This window comes from Phragmites australis, chromosome 1 (genome assembly GCF_958298935.1).
Source record: "Phragmites australis chromosome 1, lpPhrAust1.1, whole genome shotgun sequence".
Classification (NCBI taxonomy): Eukaryota; Viridiplantae; Streptophyta; class Magnoliopsida; order Poales; family Poaceae; genus Phragmites; species Phragmites australis.
This window is the reverse complement of record NC_084921.1, coordinates 14,164,148-14,188,530: the sequence shown is the minus strand read 5'-3', so window position 1 is coordinate 14,188,530 and position 24,383 is coordinate 14,164,148. Positions and strand designations below refer to the sequence as shown.

Sequence of the window (24,383 nt, the reverse complement as noted above, 5' to 3'; positions counted from 1 at the left end):
CTACAATGCACAAGTCAATGTTGAGAATGCACAAGAGAATCGTTTTCATAGATCTGGTTTTGTTTTCATACTGCTACATTCTGAACTACATTCTGAACCAGAATTACGAAACTAATGAATTGGAATAATTAATTATGAAACTAATTACACAATTACTTGTTTCATTGGACTAATTAATTTTATTTATTTAAACATTTAGCTACTGATTATCTGTTGTCGATGGGTGGCGGTCTCTCATCAGCTGCGTGACAAGCTACTGGTATGCATATGTTTAGTCTATCATATCAAAATTCAACACATAAACATGAGCAGCGATTAAGTATCGATTATCAATATTAGCCTCAAAGAAAAAAAAAGAAATATCCTGTTTGGGATATTCAAACCTAGTTTCTAAGGCTACCTTCCTGATCAAGATAATCGATCCAGAGGAGTTTGTAATAACAGCAGGAACGGTTAGTAGTATGTACTGAAATATTCTCAAATTATAAGGGCGCAGGGCATATCTTATAACTATGAAAGTTAAGCTACATATTCAAGTAAAGAAGCTAAAAGTAATTCTGTCAAGTGCAGGGGAATTAATGAATAACTCATCAAAATACAGTTTAATACTCATATATGTAAATACTTTTAAGTATAGTGGAGTTATTAAATCATGTACGCAGTCTTGAAATTCAGTGTAGCCTTCTGATTATGTAAATTTTCATTAACTGTTATTAGGTGATGGTTCTTAATAGAAGTCCAATACATGATCATGGGTACACTGTTGTAGGACTTAATCAGCTCAATATTTTTCAACAGTGATAGTGCTAATCTGTACATATTTTTCAACAGCACATCTTGATTATCTTCTGTCTGATGTGGTCACCTCGGTTATCTCTGAATTTCATCTCACCATGCTTTCAAATAGGTGCTGCTAGCACTTCAATTTGAATATAGGTTCTGCTAGCACTTCAAATTAATTATTTCATCTCTACCTATTACTCTAATTTTTGTATAACTCTCCTATCTCAAGAATTGTGCTGAAAAAAATGATCCATCTGATCCCTGAAATTTGACAATATAATCCACATATAGTATTCTTAATGTCTTAATCTTACTCTGCTTCTTAGTCCTCTTTCCTGCATCCATCTCCTTCTGCTCTTCTCTATTTTATCAATGAAGTAATGATCAAAGGCATATGCATCAAACACTGAACTGATATTCTAAACGACAAGTAAAAAAGAACCGAGATAATAGTTTCATATTTAAACACATGTATTTTTGCAATGTATGCAATCCTCCGTCTAATTGAAGCTGTTGTAGTACATTTTTCATTTTTTTTTTCCCGAGTGTTGTGGTAGTATTGGTAGTTAAAACGAGGGCCTCACTTAGAGTTTAGCACAGGGCCTCCAAACTTCGTGGGACGCCCCTGTTCAATATCAATGATACAGAGCAACAAAACACTCTATCAGTTGTCCACCTCACACTCAATCATTCATTCAAGTAACTACAAGCATGCAACCTTTGATCAAGATGTGGTACTATCAGTATCATCCCTTTGACATCACTATGTATTTGCTCTCCAGTCATAAAAAAGTGTTGTTTTAAAAATTGACGTAGTTAGCAATATATTACTTTAATCACTAGTTACTAAGAATAAATAATATGCAAGATATAACAAAATTTCAACATTACGAAACAACTTTTTAAAACAAACTGAGTTCTATCATTTTAAAAAGTTCAATTGAAACATATTGACTGCATAAAACCAAGAACAATACTCGTTTATGACTATAGGGAATACCTAGCTGTATACTCCATCCATTCTCAAATAAATATCATTTAGGGATGCATGCTGCCCAATTTTATAAACTTTGACCGCTAATATACACAATAATTTACATATAAAAATAATATTAGTAAATTTGTCATAAAAAATACTTACAAGCGATTATATTTTTCTGTAATTTTTAGTAACAAATGCTTAAAAAAAACAAGTATAAAAAAATATGTACTAGAGACTATCGATGTTGTACACGACGAGTAAAAAGTAACGAATGTGACATGTAAGTTGATGGAGCTAACACCAACAGCACTCACAACATGCCACCAACTTAGCACGGCACATAACTCAAATTTGTACTCCATTGTGGAACCTGAGCGACGTAAGAAAACTGTTGTTAGCTAGGTTTTCATGGAACCTGAGCGACCTAAGAAAACTGTTGTGAGCCTATGGGTGCGCATGGAACAGGGAATTGCGACTGCCTAAATAAGGCTGTCGGATCGTGCGCGCGAGGGGCTCTGCTAGCGCTCGTGTGCTAATTAGCCTGTAGATGTGGATCGCGACTCCGACTCCACTCGCACTTGCCGGGCCGGATACAGCGAGGGTGACGCGAGCCCCCCCTCACCTGCGAGGTTTTTTATTTTCATATTTTTTAAATAAAAAATTATAAATATATATTTGTTTTGAAAATTTTAAAATCTATACTCATACCACCTGTGTCAGGTTTAAAAATAAAAAAATAGTATGTTTTAATGCTCTTAAAATTCAGAATGCTATCGAAATAATCATGAAAAATTCTAACAAAATTTTATGGTGTAGTGGATCCTAACATCTTAGCTCTTAAAAAAATTTAGATAAAAAAATATGATTTTTACAATGAGAAATAAAAAAAATAAATTTCAAGGATTCTAGAATTTTTTCTTTTTCTCATTGCATAAGTAATTATTTATGTTGATTTTTTTTGAGTCAGATGATAGCATCCGCTACATCGTAGAATTTTTTCATTGTTATTTATATAGTGTTTTGAATTTTAAGAGTATTGGAACGTAATATTTTTATTTTTAAACATGTCTCTACTTCCAACAGGTAACCGAGCATATATTTATAATTTTTTAAAACAGATATATATATATTTACGATTTATTATTTTAAAATAAAAAATAAAAAAATTCCTCACGTGGCCTGCGCTCGCCTTGCTGTCGGCCACCCAACCCCCGTTACTTAACTACTCTACCGCTATCCGGCCGATCCCATCCGGTGGTCACTCGCCTGCCTCCCCCCACCGCACCCGGTGGAGAGAGCTATAAATACCATCAGCGAGCACGCACACGGCCCTGCGTCGGCGGCTGAGCGGGTCGGTTCTCCCATACGGTTCAAGCCTAGCATCGTTCCGTGTTGCTGTCTTCCCATTCGCATCGCCGCCGCCGCTGCCACGAGCTAAGGTGAGGTGCCCTTCTACCGTTTCTGTCTAGCTCCCGTTCCGCTGCTACCCTCGTTTGATCTAGTTCGTCTACCATACTACGCGAAAGGTTAATTGTTCTTTCTTTCTTCTTTTCATTTTGAGGTCTCCTGGGTTTTGTCCCGTAGACTGAGCAAGAAGCGGCCGCTTCTTGATTTGTTCCATCTGCCTTTTCGGGCGCGGGATAGTGGTTATTTTCTGATCAAATTTGTTGTTTAGTAGCCGTGTTGCTGCAGTGCCGAACAGTAGATTACTAACGGGCAGATCACAGCTAGGTCCTCTCTGAGTGGAGGCCAGATCAGGAGTCGCTTCTTCTTGCCAAGGTCTTGTTCTTTTTGGTATCGAATAATATGGAAGGATTAACGCGTAGTAATGGTGAGTGCGCGCTTCTTTAGTTCTCGGCATCTTGCTATCGCGTCCGGAAAGCTTGCAACTTTAATTCTTGTGCACGCGACTGGGAAGTCGAAAGGCACAATTTTTATGCTACCACTGAGTGCGCAGCGAACTAGAATTGGGAGTAGTGGCTTGGTGACGGTGCAACTGGACGGCTTTTGCTGTGAATAATAGCGGATTCGATCTTGCCCTGTTGAGAACAAAGCTAGTGAGTAGTGATTTAGATGCTTCTGCGATGCAAGGTTGGTTATTCACGCGCAATAATAGTAAGGAATGGAGTGGAGTGCGATTTTTTATTCTTTTGTTCGTGGAATCTTTTGCACCTTCGGTAAAATTATGAATTGTCTATCCAGCAGATTCGAGTAGTATCTAGCATATTCCTTAGGATAACCACTTCGGAGTAGTTACAATTGTTAACAGCATTGAATTGGGCACATTTTCGCTGCTGATGATAATTGTAAATAGTATGATTTTTTAGCATATCATGAGGTGCCAAATGCTTGCCTTTTGGGGAAGTTCTAGAAAGTTTACTCTTTGTTGCATGATATTTTCTGTAATATCTACTGTTGTTTTACCTGGACAATTGGTGTCTTAGAGCATTTTTTACCCGTTGTGCTTGCTATATAAGCATCTTCCACAACTGACTCGCTTAAAATTGGACTAAAGTTTTGACAAGACAGTTAAAGTTTTTCCAAGAAATTTCTACTTGGTTTAGTCAGGCCCTGTAAGATAGCACCTCATCTTAGATTTTTCAGATGCTTGCATAGCTAGTAGTAATACTGGGTAATCTCTTGTGATCTTTATCTTATTTTCACTCAGATGCTTGTGCATTCATTGGCTTTCTTATCTTTAATTAATTCCAGCATAAATTTTGCTGGAAAGTAATTTGGATGTATGTCAATGATCAAATATGTTCATCTGAACCTCTTGGAGTGTTAACCATTTTATGGTACACATGTTTGTTCTGACATCTGATATACACATGTTACCGTGTTATGCAGGTCCAAGGAGATGGCCGAAGTTGACACATTCCTTTTCACATCCGAGTCCGTCAATGAGGGACACCCTGACAAGCTCTGTGACCAGATATCTGATGCAGTGCTTGATGCATGCCTCGCTGAAGACCCTGACAGCAAGGTTGCTTGTGAGACCTGCACCAAGACCAATATGGTCATGGTCTTTGGTGAGATCACTACCAAAGCAAATGTTGACTATGAGAAGATTGTCAGGGATACTTGCCGTGGCATCGGTTTTGTGTCCAATGATGTAGGGCTCGATGCTGACCACTGCAAGGTGCTTGTCAACATTGAGCAGCAGTCACCTGACATTGCGCAGGGTGTCCATGGCCACTTCACCAAGCGCCCTGAGGAGATTGGTGCTGGTGACCAGGGGCACATGTTTGGATATGCAACTGATGAGACCCCTGAAATGATGCCTCTCAGCCATGTTCTTGCTACCAAGCTTGGTGCTCGCCTCACCCAGGTCCGCAAGAATGGGACCTGCTCGTGGCTGAGGCCTGACGGGAAGACCCAGGTGACTGTAGAGTACCACAACGACAATGGTGCCATGGTCCCCATTCGTGTCCATACTGTGCTCATCTCTACACAGCACGATGAGACTGTGACAAATGACGAAATTGCTACTGACCTGAAGGAGCACGTAATTAAGCCTGTCATTCCAGAGCAGTACCTTGATGAGAAGACCATTTTCCATCTCAATCCATCTGGTCGCTTCGTCATTGGTGGACCTCATGGCGATGCAGGTCTCACTGGCAGGAAGATTATTATTGACACTTATGGCGGCTGGGGTGCCCATGGTGGTGGCGCTTTCTCTGGCAAGGATCCAACCAAGGTTGACCGCAGTGGAGCCTATATTGCAAGGCAGGCAGCCAAGAGCATTGTGGCCAACGGCCTTGCCCGCCGCTGTGTTGTCCAAGTATCATATGCCATTGGCGTGCCTGAACCGCTCTCAGTGTTTGTGGACACATATGGCACAGGCAAGATCCCTGACAAGGAGATCCTGAAGATCGTGCTGGAGAACTTTGACTTCAGGCCAGGGATGATCATCATCAACCTCGACCTGAAGAGAGGCGGGAACGGCCGCTACCTCAAGACGGCGGCATATGGGCACTTTGGCAGGGACGACCCGGACTTCACCTGGGAGGTGGTGAAGCCCCTCGAGCGGGAGAAGCCTTCTGCATGATCAAAGACTTGCAGCCAGTTCCAGTTTGGAAACCATTTTAGTGTGTATCTTTTCAAGTTGTGATGTTATCTCTGGTACCAGCCAGTCTACCTATCACTGCAAGTTCTCTTTCACTTTCTCCACTCGCTGCTCTAGCAGCAAGTGTGCGTGGGATCTTACGCTCTTAAAGGAGCTTGTGTTGTGGGTGTGCTGCTTGCTTTCTTTTCCTGCTCCTGTAGTGTTAAGCGAAAGACAAACTACTTAAGAAATGAAACTGCCATATTTTTGCGAATCGTCTCGTCTCCGGAATAATTCACTCCAGGGTGATCTCTTGATCAAATTTTTAGAGCTATTGCGTATGATCTTTGCCAAGGCAAGGTAGATGGCTTGTTCCTTTTGAGAAAACAGGTGACCTCTTCTTATTGCAAGTTTGCAACATCTTGGCTCGTCTGATTGCAAAATCTCTTAAATGGTAGGCTTGTCTCGCCTTTCAGCGTTAGGTGTTGATTGGTAAGCGACTGACGCTAGTGTGTGTCCTGATCAGTTTTCTGGTGGGTAATTTGGCGCCATTACGTTCCTAAGAAATCAGTGGAATTTGTCTGGTCCACTGACACTCCGTTAAAAGGCATCAACTATGGAATGAAAATGATGGGATAAATTGAGCATTTGGTTGCCTACCATGATGCTCAACCTAGATCTTACCAATTCTTTTCTATATGAACAAACAATCTTCCAAAAAAATGATAATAAGCATGATAACTAGAGGATGTTTTATCTTTGACTGATTACATGGTTCCAAGATCAACCTAGCTTGAATCAGTAGGATCCAAACTTATGTAGTGCTCATGTACTGTAGCACTCTAGGATAGTGGTAACAGTAATATTACTCAATTTGCTTCAAGCATTTGGTAAGCTGCTGTTGCGCATGTTGGACACAACCTAAAACAGCTAAACCTTATTTGACCTTGTCCTCTCAATCAAAACACGTAAAAGTTTGCTTTCAGTCAAGATCCTCTATCTTCATAACTAAATATTTTTTTTATAACAATCTATAGCTATGTCCAACATACTCTCAGTGCACTACAAGAAATCTGATTATCGATGTTGATCGTCACAATATAACGATATTTTTATCATAAAATAATAATAATGACATACTTTCTATGTCACTCGCTTCGTCACAGAATCTGCATCATAGAATATACTTAGTGACGAAGTCCACGAAATCATCATAGAATGTATTACATTTTTATGATGATTATAATATCATCATGTAAGAGAGACTATTCGGATATTTTATTTGTCATGCAATGTGAGATTAAACGTCGTTATTGGCTTGTGTTCCGTCACTAAAATTCCCACAGCCATTGCTTGTCTATGATGAAATAAAGAAATCATCGTATAGTTCTCTCTATATCATCACGCATCCCCTGAGAACATTAGCAATATAGAAACATATTACATAACAATATGAACATTTAGACCATCTCATTACATCAAGTCACATAATCTTTCACAAAAATATAGACAGCACGGGTCAAGTTCATAGGTGCAAAATATAAGCATGTCTACATCTTGTCATGCATGTAGTCATCACAGACTTCAAAAGGTATTTTATACCATGTTCTACTAAAAACATGATTATCCTGAACTATGCATTCATCAAAGACTTCAAAAGCCACCTTGATCGCATCGGAACGTCCCCTTGATCCATGTACTCTTGTTGTTGCTGCTAGTCTCATGATGCCTACTGTCGGCGAAGGCATAGTGATGGTTCAGCAGGCTTATAGACAGCCCTGTGTACAGGGCAATGGTTAGGACCCTAGCCAGGCACTGTGCCATGCTGACAACCTTGGCCATCTCCATGGGCTCCTCAACCTCACCACTTCTAACCTGCATGTATACAATTTTATTTTAACACAGGAGAATTAGTTGTGTATTTTCGTATGACAGCCCTGAGTGCATTGTGTTTCTACAAATGCAACCAATGCCCACTTCAATAAGTTTAGCAGTAAGTTCTCTTTTTAATAGTTAAATATCCATTCCGTTAGTCTAGTATTAGTTAATTAGGAACCAGAAAAGTGTTGACAAATCATATTAAAGATAGGGTACAAGAAAAAATAAAATCCATCAGGCCTGAAGACTGACAAATCATGTAATAATGCTATAAGATGTTTATGTTATGCATCTCGAGATTAAAACAACAAAGAGTCACACTAATAACACATTACGAAATAATATGACACATCAAAGAAAATTAAATTCTCAACACGAATTGCAATTCTCAAAATTTCACAAATAATGTGGCAACCGAAACGACTTTCTTTCTTTATTGCGCCTACAAACCATCTCTGGAGCATCACTTTTTTTTTTTGACAAATCATATTAAAGATAGGGTACAAGAAAAAATAAAATCCATCAGGCCTGAAGACCGACAAATCATGCAATAATGCTATAAGATATTTATGTTATGCATCTTGAGATTAAAACAACAGAGGGCCACACTAATAACACATTACGAAATAATATGACACAACAAAGAAAATTAAATCCTCAACATGAATTGCAATTTTCAAAATCTCGCAAGAATGTGGCAACTGAAATGACTTTCTTTCTTTATTGCGCCTACAAACCATCTCTGGATTATCACTTTTTTTTTCTCCCTTTTACAAAACCATCCCTAGAGACTAAACAAGTAATTGTCAAAGAGGCATCTAGCAAACATCTATCCTGATAAGCAGCATGCATTCTAATGTTAATCTGCAACAGCCAAGCAATATATCAATGGGGCATACTGTGGGTGCCAATAATAATTAAGCAAATGGAAATGAGCATCACGAGATCATTGGGAGCTAACATCGTCACACAATACAATTAAAAATGGGAAGAAACTAAAATGTTGATTTGCATAACAAAATTAGTCAAGCACTAATCAATGATGAAATATCTATGTGCCGCAAGACAAAATTTCTGTAATATGTTGCAAAATATTTTCACAGAAAAAGAAAAACATAAGCGTAACACAGTAAAGCAAATATCAAAAAACCAATTATCTGTCTCCACACAGATAATAGGCCACATATAAGACGTTGGGATTAGTCAAAGTTGTGTATACGATCCGTGGTCCTACTTGATCTGGTCACAACCATGAACAAAAATGTTAATATAACTATCAAACAGAACTTAAAACATAAGAGAATAAGCATGCACCTGACCTGAGCTCGTCGCTGGATAGCCTATGTGCCACCAATATCCAGAAGGAAAGATCAAGCTGCCCCCATTGTGGTAGTACACTGTGTATCAAAAAACACAAGAAACAAAAAAATTCAATTTCTTGCAAGCATCAGGATCTATCGATCCGGATCTAAAACGCCTGCAACCAAAGATCAACCCAAAGAAAAAATTGTTCAAAGTCACAGGTTCTAATCACCAAAGAATGGAAAGCACTATTCACCCATTGCAGGTCGTGGATGTCACAGGCTCCTAATGACGGAGATGCGTGATGGTGATGGAGACGTGTGATGGCGGCACAACGCATTGGTGGCCGTTTGAGAGAGCGTAGCTGGCCTAGATCTTGCGGATGTAAGATTGAATATACATTTTGGTAAAAATGATGTAGAGAAAGATCCGTTGGTCGGATTGCCCTCAAATTTGGAAAGAAGAAACTAGATTTGAATATGAAAATATTCCAACAAGAATCAAGTTAATCGGATATGTGGATAAAGAATTATGCTAGTCAAAGTAGACTGTATCAACTAAAATTGAGTAGATTAAAATCTAGTTGAGTTGACCAAAAAGCTACTCAGATCAAATCAAAGCTACTTGGAATTTTCTCAGGTCAGACACTAGATATTCTAGCTAGGTTTTGGATAGATTAAACTAAGATAAAACTCGTTAAAAACATAAAATTAATCGAAAACCAAAACCAAGCACGCAAAATGTAGAACAGAGAGGAAATTCTGAATCAGCAACTCATCAACTTATGAAACTTGATTTTTATTATATATGTGAGTTTACAAGATATCTCTCCAAAGCATCCAACAAGGATTTTCACAAAATTCCAAAATAGCCCTCTCTAGGGTTTCTCTATCTTTCTCTCTATTGCGTTGTCTACCCAATATAGCATACCTCTCTATTTATTGGATAGTCATACACACAAATGTGACCGAATCGAACTATAACTTCAAGTCATATTCAACCTGGTCTCTATCCTCCTCTAATCACAAGAGGGAAAACAACTTTCGCTAATTAAGCTAATTAGCCAACAACTCTCACGTAATCATGCATGCAACATCTCACATGTATACATGCATGTATGTAACCAACTCAGAGTCCGTCTCTGACACTAACTCTTGTCTCAAGTACAGCCACCACACGACTCTCCCCTGTCTGCTCTGACTTGAACACGAATTAGTCTTAACGTCCTCTCACGATCAGATCGCCTCCTGCGTCCATTGCGAAACCTTGTCTTTATATGCATTGTTCTCTCAGCTCGAATGCCTCTCATGACATCCTCGATCACCACGAGCATTAATAGCATATCAGACATACAGGAGTAGGGTATTACGCTCCATGTGACCCGAACCTATCTAAAATTCCTTGAGCATTTACTCCTACTAGCCGACGATCATCCGTCCCGCCTAGATCTCATACATTCGCATTAATCTCATGTACGAGGTAGATCCAGAATCAGCGCTCCGGCCGAATCTCAAAGGGGGTTCCTCAAGATCCCCGCTTGCGGTGTTCATCCACCGACAATGTTGGTGGTCAAAATCGTGCACCACTAGTAGAACCATGTGTGGGTGGTCAATTTTGGGCATCTATTCCGATTGTGCCTTCATCTCCACTTCTTTTCGCGCAAAGGGGCATGTGGATGGTCGCCAGCTTTGCAGTGGCAGTCAGATGCATGGTGCACCACTGAGATCTACACAATAGCGTTTCGTGGGATCTTTGAGGTGGTTGGCCAGATTCACTCGACAACAGTCTATTCCAAGTGATGTTGTTGCTGCTATAGATGACTTTGGTGATGTCACATATCAGGTGGGGTGGCCTGTTGATCGGGCTTGCATGCCGTGCGCCACCGTTCTTGTCTTCCTGAGACGCTTTAGCTCCTCCCCTTGCCTGTTTGATCTTCCACCCGACCTTGTCTGCGGAGAGCTAGGCGGCTTTGGTGATGGCTCAATGGGCAGCACGAACTAGCGTTTGGTCAGTTTAGTGGCAATGGTGCTTCGGTCCTCTTCTCACAGCGCGCGTCCTCATCTCGGTGTTTATAGCTTATGGGCTCCTCCCTTTGTTGGTTCTGTCTCTTCCCCCAGACCTAGCCTGCGAGGAGCTCCGAGGCTTGGCGATGTCTCTTTGGAATATATGTGCTTGAGGGGCTAACATTTGTGCCGTTGGTGGCGCTCCTCCGGTGACTGCAATGTGCTATGGCATGATCGTGTTTGCCCTCCTCTACACATTTTGAGAGTGGGAACACCTATAGCAAAAGCCCTGCTTCGGCCTCCTGTCGATGCTAACACCAGCGACACCCTCGGGTGTCGTTCTCTCATTGGAGGCGGTGTTGTGATGCTTTCTTCTCTAGGTGGTTCTCTGGGTGAAAATCCATTTTAGTTTTTCCAGATGGATGATGGTAGTGTCTTTGACATCATTACCTTCTTGGGGTGTCGTCTGGGAGTTTTCTTCCTTGTGTTTTCAGTTTGCGGCTGGCTTGGGTTCGGCACTGGGCTGTTTTGAAGCGGAGTTGCAATGCCTCAAGCCTAGTTTACCTAGGTAGTTGCCTGTTGTGTTGTGGTTTTCAGCTTAAGTTTTTCCTAATTAATTAAGCGTTATTGCCTATCAGGCTCTTCTTCTTATTAATATAATAGGTAATTCTCCTACCAGTTTGTTTCAAACCCCTTGATCGTACATCAGTGGCAAAAGGAAAGGCACCTAACCGCATAATGGAAAAAAAGAGGGAACCCTCTTTTTCTGATGGTAGAAGAGAGAATATGAATGAAACGGATGGGGAAAAGGGGTAAAATTCTCATATTATATTTTTTGTACACATTATTAGCTGATAAAAATTAGAAAATATTATTTCAACTACATACAGGATGAAGTTTGTAATTGTTGACAAAAACCGTGCGTAACTCCAACTAATCAATTAGTTAATTCACATGTATCTATCTTTCACTATATGTGATGGTGGATTTTGAGTGTCTCTTGAGCATTTTGCAGATGCATTGATATTAAGGAGCATATGTGCAGGTATTCATAAATGAATGCTTGTATTTTAGTTTGTATATAGCTAGTGCTTCAACATTGATAGCATGGTATCTGCCACAAACAAACTAAAAGAGAATTCAAATTTTTAAGTTCAAAAAACAAAAAAATGAGGATCATATTCTTTTATTGTATAGATAACACAAAATATGTAGACCATGAAGGGATTCACTTATAGTAATCATGAATATCTTAGATATATACATAGGAAGCCGTTGGAAATCTGTATAATAATATATCCTTTATAAATGATAACAAATCTAACACCATGTATACACATTAATTGATCAATTAATTCACGAGTATCTATCTTTGACTACATCCAATCGCAGATTTTTAGTATCTGTCTAGTGCATTGAACTCACAGTTGCTAGATGCTTTGCTATATATAAGAGCACAAATGTAGGAATCGGACATACAAAAGTCAGTTTAATCCATTTGATCTTTACTTGGTCTCACAGATTAGCAACACGATGGCTGGTAAGAACGTAGCTCGTCTCCTAATATTTGCAATCGTGTATTCCTACAAAGTGAGTGCTTTCAAGGGGATAGAATGTGCAATAAAAGATGACTCTTGGCTAATTGCCATGAATACATCAAAGACGACGGGACAAAACGCGTAAAAAAAATCCCACCAAAAGATTCGGTCTGTTGCAAGAAGGTTCACGAGGTGTTAAACATCAACACCCTTATCGAATGTCTTACAGACGACGAAAACAAGATTGTCAACATTTGGAGAATCAAGATGCTTCCATCCCATTGCAAGCCAATGTAATTGCCGAAGGTAATAAGCGTCTAGGGAATTCTCCAGTTGCACGAGTAAATACTACCATCATCAGTTACTGATCTAGTTTCATAATATATACATCACATATACAGAGACAGTAGTATTTCCATGGATAAGATATGGTATATATATAATGTTTAGCCATCAAGTCATGTAGTAATATACTAGTTTTGACATCATACTAGAAAGAAGCGTGTTATACATATGTCCATAATACATTGACCACCTTCCTAACAGCTTTGTTTAGAACTATTTTCCCAGGACCTGGTGTTCAGGGGCGTTGTCATTGCAGATGGAATGCATGCCCGCAATAAAGAGTTTGCAAGAATATCAACTCCCTAGTTAATAAAATCGACCGAAAGTACCATACTTGTGAGACAGATGTTATATTAAGGGAAAGTTACTGATAAATAATTGGGATGCGCTCTTTTTCCATCACGGTTTTGCCAACAAGTGCTGCTATACACATAAAAACTTATTCGTGAAATCCACTCGAAGAACTCATCGTCACATGATATTTTTTTAAACAAACGGCATCAGACAGTGCCCGTTTTTATTATAATATATAGCAGAAAAAAATATAAAAGTATAGTCTTAGGAGGTTATAATCAGAAAAAGGAAAAAAATACAACAACCAAAATAGTAAGCAACTACAACAATTAACTACTTGATCAGTTGGACATAGGATCGTAACAATCGAGCCACCATGACATCACCTGCCACATTATCAAGAGCATGGCTGCCCTTCACCGAACCAACCACCGTCGAGCCACCGTGCCCTGCAAGGCCACCACCACCGCAACCATCAGACACCGGCCGCCATCAACGAAGCACCACCTAACCACCAAAAATACCATATCACCAAGAACTGAACTAGCCGCCGCCATGCGGGGCTAGCCGCCACCGTGGCGCCAAGCTGTCGCTAGCCCCAACACAACTCGACTCTCACTTGCAAACATCAAAACCCTAGTCTTGACCGAAGTGTAGAGGAATTCATCGCGAACCGCACCACACCAAGAAGATCGTCGCTGGGCAAGACCCGACGTCACAGTGCTGCTGCAGCACCGCATATACCCACCAACCAAAATATCACACCAGATCTGATTATCTTCGAGACCACTCAATCATTGTCTCGATCACAACACGCGTCCCACACATATCATTAGACACCACATTTTGAATCTAGTTTGCCTCGCTATCAGGGATGCAGCCCCGCACTGTAACTCGTACAGATCCTCGTAGTGCTAAGCCGCCCCAAAATCTCGACCTGACCATACGCACAGATGCCGAGATACTGTCAGCACTCAGCAACACCGATCCAACTCAACCTCAAAAATCCTTCGCCGCGCTGAGCCGCTACCAAAATCACGACCTCACCATACGGACAGATACCTAGATGCTATCCTATCAGCAACACCGATCCGACTCAACCTCGAAAATCCTTCGCCGCCTCCACCCCTTGCGACCACCAAAATCGCCGCAGCCACAATCACCGCACCAACCACACCGAGCCTGCCGCTGCTAAGCAAGGCAAGACGCCGCAGGCCGTCACCGCGCCAACTCACATGCCAGCTCTTGCCGCCCTCACACGGCCACCACCACGCGACGTCCCGAATCGAACTTGCCTCTGCCCTGCGAACTGGCCTCCAGACGCCTCCAGCCACCGCCCATCATCGTCATCGGCGCGGCCCCGGCTGGATCTGATCGGCCCCACGTCGATCCGCCCGGCCCAGACCAGACCCGGCCCCCAGCCGCCACCAGCCACTGCCAGTTGTCGTCGTCGGCGCGGCATCCCCAAGAAGCTCAACTGAGGGAGCCAACCGCGCACTCCATCATCGCCGCTACATTCCCAGCCTATCGCTCGTCGTCGTCTCTCCGGCGGAGTGCGCCCCGCAGCACGAGCTTGACCAGCGCCACAACGCCCCCACGAGGCCGCCACAACACAGTTTGGCGCGCCGACGGTGCGCTCACCACCGCCTCCGTCCGATAGCTCCCAGGCCTAGCGAGAACCAACCGTCCCAGGCGCGGCGATGCTAGATCAGGTCGAATCCAGGCGCATCGACGCCGAAACCGGCCGCCATGGATGCCCCAGCCGCCGTCCCTCAAGATGCCACGAGGGAGAGGACAGCGACGCGGACGGAAAGGCTTGCCTTCATCGCATGATCGAAGGCAAGGCTTGATTTAGTTCGGAACTAATTAATGTAAAAAAGAAAGCCATCTTCGTGCTTTCTTGATCCGTGAATCAGTGAATGTTTAGTACTCTTGCTTATGGACTTTGCCAAAACTGATCCGTGAATCAGTTGGTTTGTTACTTTTGACAAAACTGATTGCAACATTTTCTTGGCCTGGGAGCACTTCTGAATCCGGTTGCAACATCTCTTGGACTGTGGACTTGTCTCTCTTTTCAGCACTACGTGTTGGTTGGTATGCGACTGAGGCTAGTGTGTGTCCTGATTGGTTTTTTGGTAGTTCATTCTGGAGCCATTATGTTCTTAAGAAATCAGTGGCATTTGTTTGGTCCACTGACACTCAGACAAATGACATCAACTATGGAACAAAAATAATGGGAAAGGTGAGAATTTGGCAACCTACCATGCTGCTCAACCTAGATCTGACCAAATTTTGGTTTATGTGAAAAAACTATCTTCCCTAAAAAAATGATAATAAGCTGCACAACTAGAGCTCCTTCATCGCTGAGCTCTCGCAACAATTCCATTATCATAGCTAGAAATCTCAGTATGATCCAAACTCATGTACTTACCACTCTACGATAGTGGTAGATGGACAAATAGTAATATTACCGAGTTCACCCAGGCATTTGGGAAATTGCTATTGCAAATGTTGGACATAGCCTTGACAGCTATTTGAACGTTTCCCTCTCAATCAGAACCAGTAAAAGTTACATTTCCAGTCAGGATGCATATGCATGGGCAGTATGGATTCCACAGATTGTACAACAAAAATATATTGCAATCTAGTCTAATAAATATGCGCATTACAAGAATTTAGCTTCATTTTCAACACAAGCAGCTTCCTATATTCACCGCACATTGAATTGGCTTTGTAATTGCTTGTGCAGTCGATCACTTGGGGCCCCAATTGATGTGATCCCAGAGGAAAGGCTTCATGATACCAACTTGTGGTGGGCTCTTCATTAACAACCCCACACAGACACAGACAGCAGCAATGGCAACCAAGGAAAGCACCGCAGACCTATTCGACAAAAACCTGTTTGTCCGGGGGTGGTATCCGAGGTGCTGGACACACTGTCTGCAGCTCAATGGTTGCTTGATGCTTTGTTGGCCTTTTTCCACATCAAATGTTGTTTGATCAGTAGACTTCAATTGAATAGCATGCTTTCCGATGGCATTAGTAGTGGATGGTCCGCTGGGGATGGCAACAGAGACATGAGCTTTGGGTATTCTGCTGTCGATTTTGTCCTGAACCATTTTAATGTAGGATATGTGGCCTCTCTTTCGAGCGTAATCCTCAGGAGTGAACCCAGTAGCATCACGAGCATTCTTCCATGCTTTGATTCCCAGCTGTGACATTTAGGCAAATAGAAGCCAAACAGTAACAATTAGTTTCAGCATGTGCAACAAATCATCAAAGTAAATTTAAAAAGGTTGAGGGTAAATATTATTGATCCTACACATTATGTAGAACTCGATGTGATATGATATACCCAACAAGATCTACTCAACAATCAATTGACCACACAAACCATGTTTTGACAAAACTCCTTGCGGTTTTTTCCTTGAGAAGTAGAAAATGAATTTCAGATGAAAATGTTTCATGTGCAGACTTAGTTTCGTATACTAATTGGTTGTTATAGGTTTTCTTCCAAAAGAGGTACACGAAGAATCTGAATCTTAAGCTGCTTTGAATGTAGATTTGCAGTTTTTTTAGAGAAAGGAAGCTAGGACAGGTAAGAACATCAAACTACCTGCTGAGGATCATCAGTTAAAGCATCTAGAACACCAGTAGCATCATTCATTGTGGCTGCAATATGAAGAGGTGTAATATTTGACGGACCAGTCATGTCAGGAGTAAACAAGAACTGATCAGGAGCCACGTCTCCACTGTACACTAGAGCATGGTTTGTTGGTGTGTATCTTAATAGAAAATCAACCAAAGGCTTTGATCGTTTCTTGGTAGCAGTAAGTAGTAAATCTTCTCCTAGGGAAAATTCCACTGGTGAGAGGACATCTAGATCAATATCACCCTGGAACATGGTGTTCAGAAGCTTCCTTATGACAGCACACCATTCCTGATTGATCGCAAAAGATAGCAGCCATCTAAATCTTGCAACAGGAAAACCCTCTGTACAATACTGTGGCGGCTGCTTAGATGTAGCTCGCATGTGGCTCCTTTGAAGAAGCCATCCGATTTCTTGTAAAAAATGTAAGGCTCGGTTGCGAGAAGCCATCAGATCATCTATTCCTTCCAAGGTTTCATCAAATGAACTCAAACTCAATTCATGTTCCAACATTCGAATCTCAGAACATACATCTTCTTCGGTGACAACAAAGGGAACAGAAAGGCTGCTTTGATCATAATCCTCAACCTGGAAAAGGAGTCAAGAAATGGTGAATAAAAAGGTAAATGAGAATAGACATAAAGAAATACTCGAAGCATGCACCTCTATGAATCCTCTTCCACTTATACTAGGAAAGGAACAAGAGAAGGTCAGGCACTGAGGGCCTTGCTGCATTGTTGTATCTTCAAGTAGCATTTGTGTTTCTTCTTGTATTAAATATTTCTCACCAAATATACAAAGTAATCTAAAATGAAATTAATGCCATCAGTTAAACAAAACTTGGGTCAGCAGAGATTGGTCGATGTGACAAAATATACGTACTTTGTGGTTGGCTGAACTATATTGTAACCTTTCACGGAGAAATTTGCTGTCGAAGAACAAGCAACTGCAATAGGGGTTACACACAGTCTCTGATGCTTGTCACCAATTACCGGTTGCCAGGGAGATGCTAACATAAGACTACCTACCAAAACAAGGAAAGCAAAAAAAGTGAAGCTAGTCCTTGAATTTATGATGAGAACCTATAAGGATTAAGGAAGCAAAATAAGTACTCCAAATATAAAGTGAACAGACAACAGACCATTGCAACTCAGTGTCAGGCAGTCCTGTACCCTAGCATACACCCATCCTGTTCTCCAGAAGCCATCATTGGACATGCTAATAAGCTTTTCTATCCAAGGAGCTGGATCATCGTCAAGCTTTAGAAAAATAAAAAAGAAAAGAAAAATAACAGTAAGCAGTTTGCTTCTTTATACAAGGTTCACAGTTTAAAATTTGCACGCATATGCTTTTAGAGAAGACAAATGTATATATAAAGCTCCGTTACAACTCTACCTCATCCCACATCCAATTAGGGAGGCAAAGGTAAACAGTTAGAATAACACAACCAGGCCTAATATAGCTCTCCATATCACTTGGGTAGTGTGACAACCAGTTTAGGATCTGTAAATTGTAACCAGTTAATGAAAGAGTTTGCATTAGCATCCTAATATCTTCTCACGGATAAAATTTTATAACAGAACACACAGTTCCAGTTTGCAACATGGTAAATGACCTGTGCCCGTAGATCTACAGGAAAATCCGTCGGCTCTTTTCCAAAGAGCTTGAACACAATTTTATCTGTTCGGCTCTGCAAATGTTATGTGCATCACAGCATCAGAGATATTGAGGTAACTCAAATTGAACATCAGGAATACATCTAAAAGAATCAACCTAAAAAACTTACCTCGACTTCTTCGATGTAAACATCATTCAAATCAAAATCCTGTACTCGTCTTTTCACTGGAGGCTCTTCTGGCAACACAAGTTATGCACACATCATTTCTTTCAAAGATTTGGTATTTATCATACATAACAGCAGCAAGTAAACAATGAAGTGTTTTACCTTCTGACGATTCAGGGCCAACAGGAATTGGTCGTCTAGTTTGTTCATGCACAGTAAAGTCATTTGCGACATTATTACCAGCATTTGATGATATTAAAGTTGAATTTGCATTCTTTAGCATATCTTGATATGCCTGTGTGCTGGCAATAGCAGCAAGGTTCTTCAAAAGGTTAACCAAATAATTAGGATGGTTTATTTGTTCAGAAGAGCTACCAGCTGCCATCAACACAAGAACTCAGTTAGCATGTCTGCATGACCATGACTGGATTGCATATGGTTTGAAATATTATTGTACCTAAACCTATTAATTGAATTCTATAAAGTAGAAACTTACACTCTAGCCCAGAAAGTTGTTTTAACAAAAGCAATAACGTGCTGCTTAAAGACTGATTTTCATTCATGGAATTCGCATCCACACCAGCCTGTGGCTGAACTTTCCTTCTCCTTCCATTATGTCTTGCTAGACGTGAACGGCAGCTCTTCTTCCCTTCATCAAATTCTTGAAGAAGGTGAAACCTAACATGGCATACAAATAATTCCTTTTGTTTCAGCTCATGAGAGAATGAAAAGATGCTGAAATACTGTTTGGCATATGAAAATCTGAATTCCAACTTTGCTCACGATTCTTTCTTTTACATACATCTTGAATTTAGTATCACGCTTCAATTTGGAGACCATAATAATTCTACGACTTACAAGAGAACTATATATAAATGCCTACAGCAAATTGCTTCTCAATCAATCGAACAAGTTAACAATTTTGATTTCCATTCATACCCCCAGCTATGTCATTGAGTTATATCTGTGTTCTTGTTTGTGATGCAAAGAGGTGAGAAACTGTGATGCCACATCATCAAAGTGAACCTTTAGCTGTAATATTAGATAGAGCTTCGATTACGGCCAACCTTCCCAAGATGCCGATTATTAATTGAAGCCATCACTTTAGCTACTCTTCAAATAACTTCAGCTATTCATAACTTATTTTAGATTATAGTAACAACTAGAGCATTTCTAAACTCTAAAGGTACATGATCAGCGCCAACTAGAATTCTGTCAGGGGCAAAAACCTACTAAGTTCAGCATTTCTCAAGGTACATGATCAACAGCGGTAATCTCACAAAGAAACAGATGACTAACCTGCTGCACTGCTGGCAGAACCGATGTTCCACGCTCTTGATGCGAACCACGCTCGACCTGGTATGTGCTTCACATACCTTGTGCCTCTTATGGTAGTCCCTAGCACCACTGAGATCCGCCTGGCAGCCGTCAACCTGGCAAGACGGAGGAGAGCTCGAGCAGGCACCTTTCCGAGGCCTCTCCTCGTTGCTCCGCGCTCTCTGAACAGACACCACATGGCTATCTCCATTTGCTAAAGCCGAATTGCTGCACCCCGCACTGCCGTCCTCCGGTGAGACTCGCCTCCTCTTGTCGACGCCGACGCCGAAATCGATCTCCCCCTGAGCCTGGCTTAGTTCCCTGCTGCTGCACTCGGACGGCGCGGCGCCCACCGGCGTGGCCAGGAACAGATTGGCGTCCCATCTCCAGTCGTTCAAATCCCATTCGAGGCTCTTGTTCTTGAGCCCGCCGGCCATTCTCGCCGCATCAGTTTGGTCGCCGTTCTCTTTCCACAGGAACCCGGCTTCCATTTACTCTTCTTTTCCTCCCCTGACCCTCCTGCTCTTCTCCCTTTTCTTCTTTCCCTTTCTGACACGATTGATCCTCCAGAATTCAGCTACATCCCCAACAACAGATGAAACAAGCACACAGAATTAAACACGAACACATAGGAGGAGCTATCAACCTCGAGACCAACTTGGAAACGAGTACAAAAGAAAGGGACAAGAACCAAGAGCTACCTTAGCTCGGGCTCGGCGGCAAGAACGACGCCGTGGTTATCCATGGCAAGCAACACACGGAAGACGCGAAATGGTTAAAAGAAACAGAGTAGTACGCTCTCAGCGATGAGGGAGCAAGTCAAGAATTGGGTACGGTGGGGTAGGACCGTAGGGGAGGCTACTTTTCTTCTCCCGGGTCCTGCAGCGGTGGAACTGATGAGGACGAGGAGCGTGAGGGCTGGGGTGGGGGGAACGCGGGCCGAAGTATCCTGGGGAGGCAGGAACCCCCGCCGCCACCCCCTGTTTCCCGTCTGGCTGTCGGGCAGCGACGACTTGGAACAGCAAGACGACGCAAGGCAAGCGGCGCGGTGATTCCCCTCGTTGCCTTCGCAATCCGCTGGGCGGTCGGGCCCGCGTTCGAGGCTGCGCTGCAGCTAGGCAGCAGTGGTCCTTCTCGATTGGCCGGTACTCCGTTCACCTTGGATGTTTCCATGTATTTTCCGTTCGCTTGCGATGTGGTGTTGGGGGGGGGGGGGGGGGTTAGGGTGTACAAATTCGATTTACTAATTTAGTGAAATTTAATAAAAACGGTTGAATTTTATCAACTTTTTAGTTTGATTTAATATAACCATTTGAATTTAAATTTGATTGGTAATCGTTTAATTTCTAAATACAGTGCGAACAGAATTGATCTGTAACCACGATAATCAAATAGTTACTGTTGCATTTTCGAACTCTGACGAGGGCCAGAGAGATGCAGACTTGAGACTCCCAGCAAAATCCTAGGACTGAGAATGTCATAGGACAACAGTACCGCGATTTTGAGGACCATATGATTTAAAACCAGAGATTCCGATCAACCTCTACAGTATTTTTTATTACATGCTTTCCGAATACAAATCCCTATTCGCATAGACACGTATCAGTGTTCGTCTCTATTTTACCCTTGCAAAATCAGAGCATCCGGTTCCGACTCCCACATCCACCGCATGTGCCCCGTCCGAAGAGAAGCGCACGCGAGAAGCTTGGCCGACGTGTCTACGAGCGACCCAGCATGTTCTCCGTCCTCTCCCCTTGATTCCCATGATGCTCACATCCCTGTGCCCAGTCGACGCCGGCTTCTCCTAGACACGTCTTCCAAGGTGCCATGGCGCATGCACACACGACACAACCAAGAACCTGTTTGCCCTTGGTGCATATATTGATATATAGAACGTGTACGATGCACGAGGGTCAATTTCTTTTGGCTCAAACAAAGCATTTCGCTAGACTTTTCCGAGTTTAGCTGTACCATGCTGTGATCCAAACGGTCAGCTACATAAAGATCGAAGCATAGAAAGTACTGTAAGACGGTAATTGGATGCGGAGAAACAACATATTGACAAGTGCCTTTTGCCAACGCACAACAAAGGAACGCATCATCGAGGCATTCCTCGTCTCGTCGGGACTGGACCGCCGTGTCGACGGCCAAAGAAATGTAAAAGGGAATAGATGAAAAATAAATCTCTTCGATTCGACAACGGGAGATTTTACAGTACTTTGGACCGTCCAATTGCTCACGATCCAATGGCCACGATTTAACATGATTAATTACCTATTAATATGTCAACATATAATCATTAATTTGGCAACAGTAGCATGTCAATATAGCGCATTATTAAATGAGTATCAAATTTGCAATGGAGCATCATAAAAAAAAACATTCGTTTAAATTACCTTTTACCTGAACCTGTAGCCAGTTTTCTTTATGAAGGAAATTATATGAATTTGAATCGATTACTTGTTCCCTTTTGTGGCCAACTGAAGTCAATTCTATGTAGCTTTGTCAAGATTTGATAGATAATTAGAAAGTTGCCGAGTATCAATTGCTCTAGTTTCAAACAAGACGGAATTATTGCAAGTTTAAAAAATGCATGTAGAAGCATCACAAGTAAAAAAACTTCTGCACTAGACAAATTCACTTGTTTCAATAGGTAATCAATTATACAAGAAAAGAAAGGTTTTTTGGATGCAAACTTCAAGTAGTGTGCAGTTAGAACTCAAATTCATTTGTCTCTTATATAATATGTAAAAGATTACGATTTGAATAATGGTTCAGTTTAAATTGTATCCTAAATAACATATTTGCATTAAATTTTTATGTGAAGCATAGAATATGAAATGACTTGTTATAGCTGCAACCGTGATCTTCGGAATGGAATTGAACTTGCAGCCGTGATCTTAAAAAAGGGAAGAAAATTGGATTCATAAATTAATTTCATGGGACGTAATAAGCAAACTGAATCAACTCCTTGATTTGTGGAGTACAATTACTGAAGACTTCCTGGTTTGGACGTGCTATTAGTCCAATTTAGGCGTCAAAAATCAAGGGCCAAAATTTAAAGCAACTTCACCCCTGTGGAGTACCGTAAAAGACTCTTTCAACAAAATGACGGTAATGAATAGCAATATACCATTTGAGTCAAATCAATCTGCAGGATAGAACTCTTATCCAAACAAGGTGAAAATAAAAAGTTTAATCCAAAATCACAAATCACGGGAGAAAGAAAGGAGAAGAGGATACCGCAAGGCAAGGTTGTACCCACTAGTAAAGAAATATTTTTTTTCCCGTGAGCGGATTACAGTCAATTTTTGGAACCGATGATAATAAATCTACCACAGTTGGTTCTGTAGCTTACACCAACTAAAAGTAACCATCTAATCAAGAACCAACTATACTAATAGACTATTTCAGTTAATTTGTGACATAAACTGGCTATAATATTTTACAATTAGTCTTACTATAAACTAACTGTACTAATTAAATTAGTATAGTTAGTTATAAACAAGAACATAAAAAATATGTTATAGTTGATTCCTACATAAAACTTAATATAGGTAGGACTATGTACAGTCGGTTCTTTACCCTATCTCTTTTCCAACAAATGAGAAGAGATCATGGCAAGGCAAGGTTCCTGTACCCTATATACAGTCGGTTCCTGTACCCTATCTCTCTTCCACCCTGTGACTAGGATAAAGAAATTGAATGGAATTCAGAAAAGAAGGGTGAGTTTGACATACCATTCTATCAAGGAGAAAGACAAGATGTTCTAATGAAACACACGTACGAGGGACTACATGTTTAATTTACTAGGTGATCATCCGTGTGTTGCAACGGAAATATAAACTATACATAGTGTAATATCAAAGTTGTGAGTTAAATCGGCAAACGCTGAGAACCATAAGAAATTTACATGAAACAAAGTTGAGTATCCGTGCGTTGTAACGGGAGCTAAAAATTTACACAAAATAAAGTTTTTTTCTTTCAACAAACATCTCTCCTGATCAGGCATGCAAGACGGACCATGTGGTTTTGGTGTCTCAGGCACGTACAGATCGTGTTTTGTTACGCATGGAAAGGCTGCTGGAGTTACCGGCTATTTTAGCAGGTGCGTGTGGGGCCTATGCGTGTGGCAAGCGGCTCAAAAGTGCGTTGGCTCATAAGTGTTTGTTCATATGTAGAGGTGAGCAGGCCAAGGCAGAGCTTGGTGGCTGGTGCTATCCCAGGTCGGCTCGACTGTTGTGGGCAGTAGCCCAGGCGGGGCTACGGTGGAGGGCGGCTAGGCCGAGCGGCCTAGGCTCCTGGAGCAGCCTGTGTGGTTGGAAGTGTGCCACGGAGAAGGACAGCCTAGGCGTATGAGGGGCGCGGTGGCCCAACGAGGCAAGAGGCTTGCGCGGCCTAGCTCGGTGGGGCGGGCCTTGGTGCAGGAGCCCAAGTGGGCGTGCTCCTGCTACGTAGGAC

General features: G+C 41.7%; 2 protein-coding genes across 5 annotated transcripts; one reads left to right on the top strand and one right to left on the bottom strand.

Annotated features, from left to right (window-relative positions):
* The first annotated feature begins 3,020 nt into the window (after positions 1-3,020).
* On the top strand, positions 3,021-6,087 carry LOC133910659 (S-adenosylmethionine synthase 3). Of its 2 annotated transcripts, none has more exons than XM_062352979.1 (2): positions 3,021-3,204; positions 4,616-6,087. In XM_062352979.1, exon 2 carries the CDS (start codon positions 4,626-4,628, stop codon positions 5,814-5,816), a length of 1,191 nt encoding a protein of 396 aa, XP_062208963.1. In that variant the 5' UTR covers positions 3,021-3,204; positions 4,616-4,625; the 3' UTR covers positions 5,817-6,087. The 2 variants fall into 2 exon arrangements, with proteins under 2 accessions (XP_062208963.1, XP_062208967.1); XM_062352983.1 differs by having other exon boundaries at positions 3,088-3,209.
* A 9,595-nt stretch (positions 6,088-15,682) lies between these two features.
* LOC133910639 (squamosa promoter-binding-like protein 1) lies at positions 15,683-20,924 on the bottom strand. Of its 3 annotated transcripts, none has more exons than XM_062352969.1 (12): positions 20,624-20,924; positions 19,905-20,499; positions 19,102-19,283; positions 18,768-18,983; positions 18,609-18,673; positions 18,438-18,512; positions 18,218-18,325; positions 17,964-18,081; positions 17,705-17,846; positions 17,486-17,627; positions 16,790-17,410; positions 15,683-16,385 (listed from the first exon to the last, which is right to left on the bottom strand). In XM_062352969.1, exons 2-12 carry the CDS (start codon positions 20,411-20,413, stop codon positions 15,927-15,929), a joined length of 2,637 nt encoding a protein of 878 aa, XP_062208953.1. In that variant the 5' UTR covers positions 20,414-20,499; positions 20,624-20,924; the 3' UTR covers positions 15,683-15,926. The 3 variants fall into 3 exon arrangements, with proteins under 3 accessions (XP_062208953.1, XP_062208948.1, XP_062208958.1); XM_062352964.1 differs by having other exon boundaries at positions 18,609-18,676; positions 20,624-20,923; XM_062352974.1 differs by lacking the exon at positions 18,218-18,325 and having other exon boundaries at positions 18,609-18,676; positions 20,624-20,923.
* Between the last annotated feature and the right edge of the window lie 3,459 nt (positions 20,925-24,383).

Coding starts and splice junctions, on each gene's coding strand:
- LOC133910659 (XM_062352979.1), top strand. CDS start 4,626: ATGGCCGAAGTTGACACATTCCTTTTCACATCCGAGTCCGTCAATGAG.
- LOC133910639 (XM_062352964.1), bottom strand. CDS start 20,413: ATGGAAGCCGGGTTCCTGTGGAAAGAGAACGGCGACCAAACTGATGCG. Junction 19,284..19,904: donor TTCTGCCAGCAGTGCAGCAG/GTTAGTCATCTG, acceptor ATGCCATGTTAG/GTTTCACCTTCTTCAAGAAT. Junction 18,677..18,767: donor TGGCCCTGAATCGTCAGAAG/GTAAAACACTTC, acceptor TTGTGTTGCCAG/AAGAGCCTCCAGTGAAAAGA.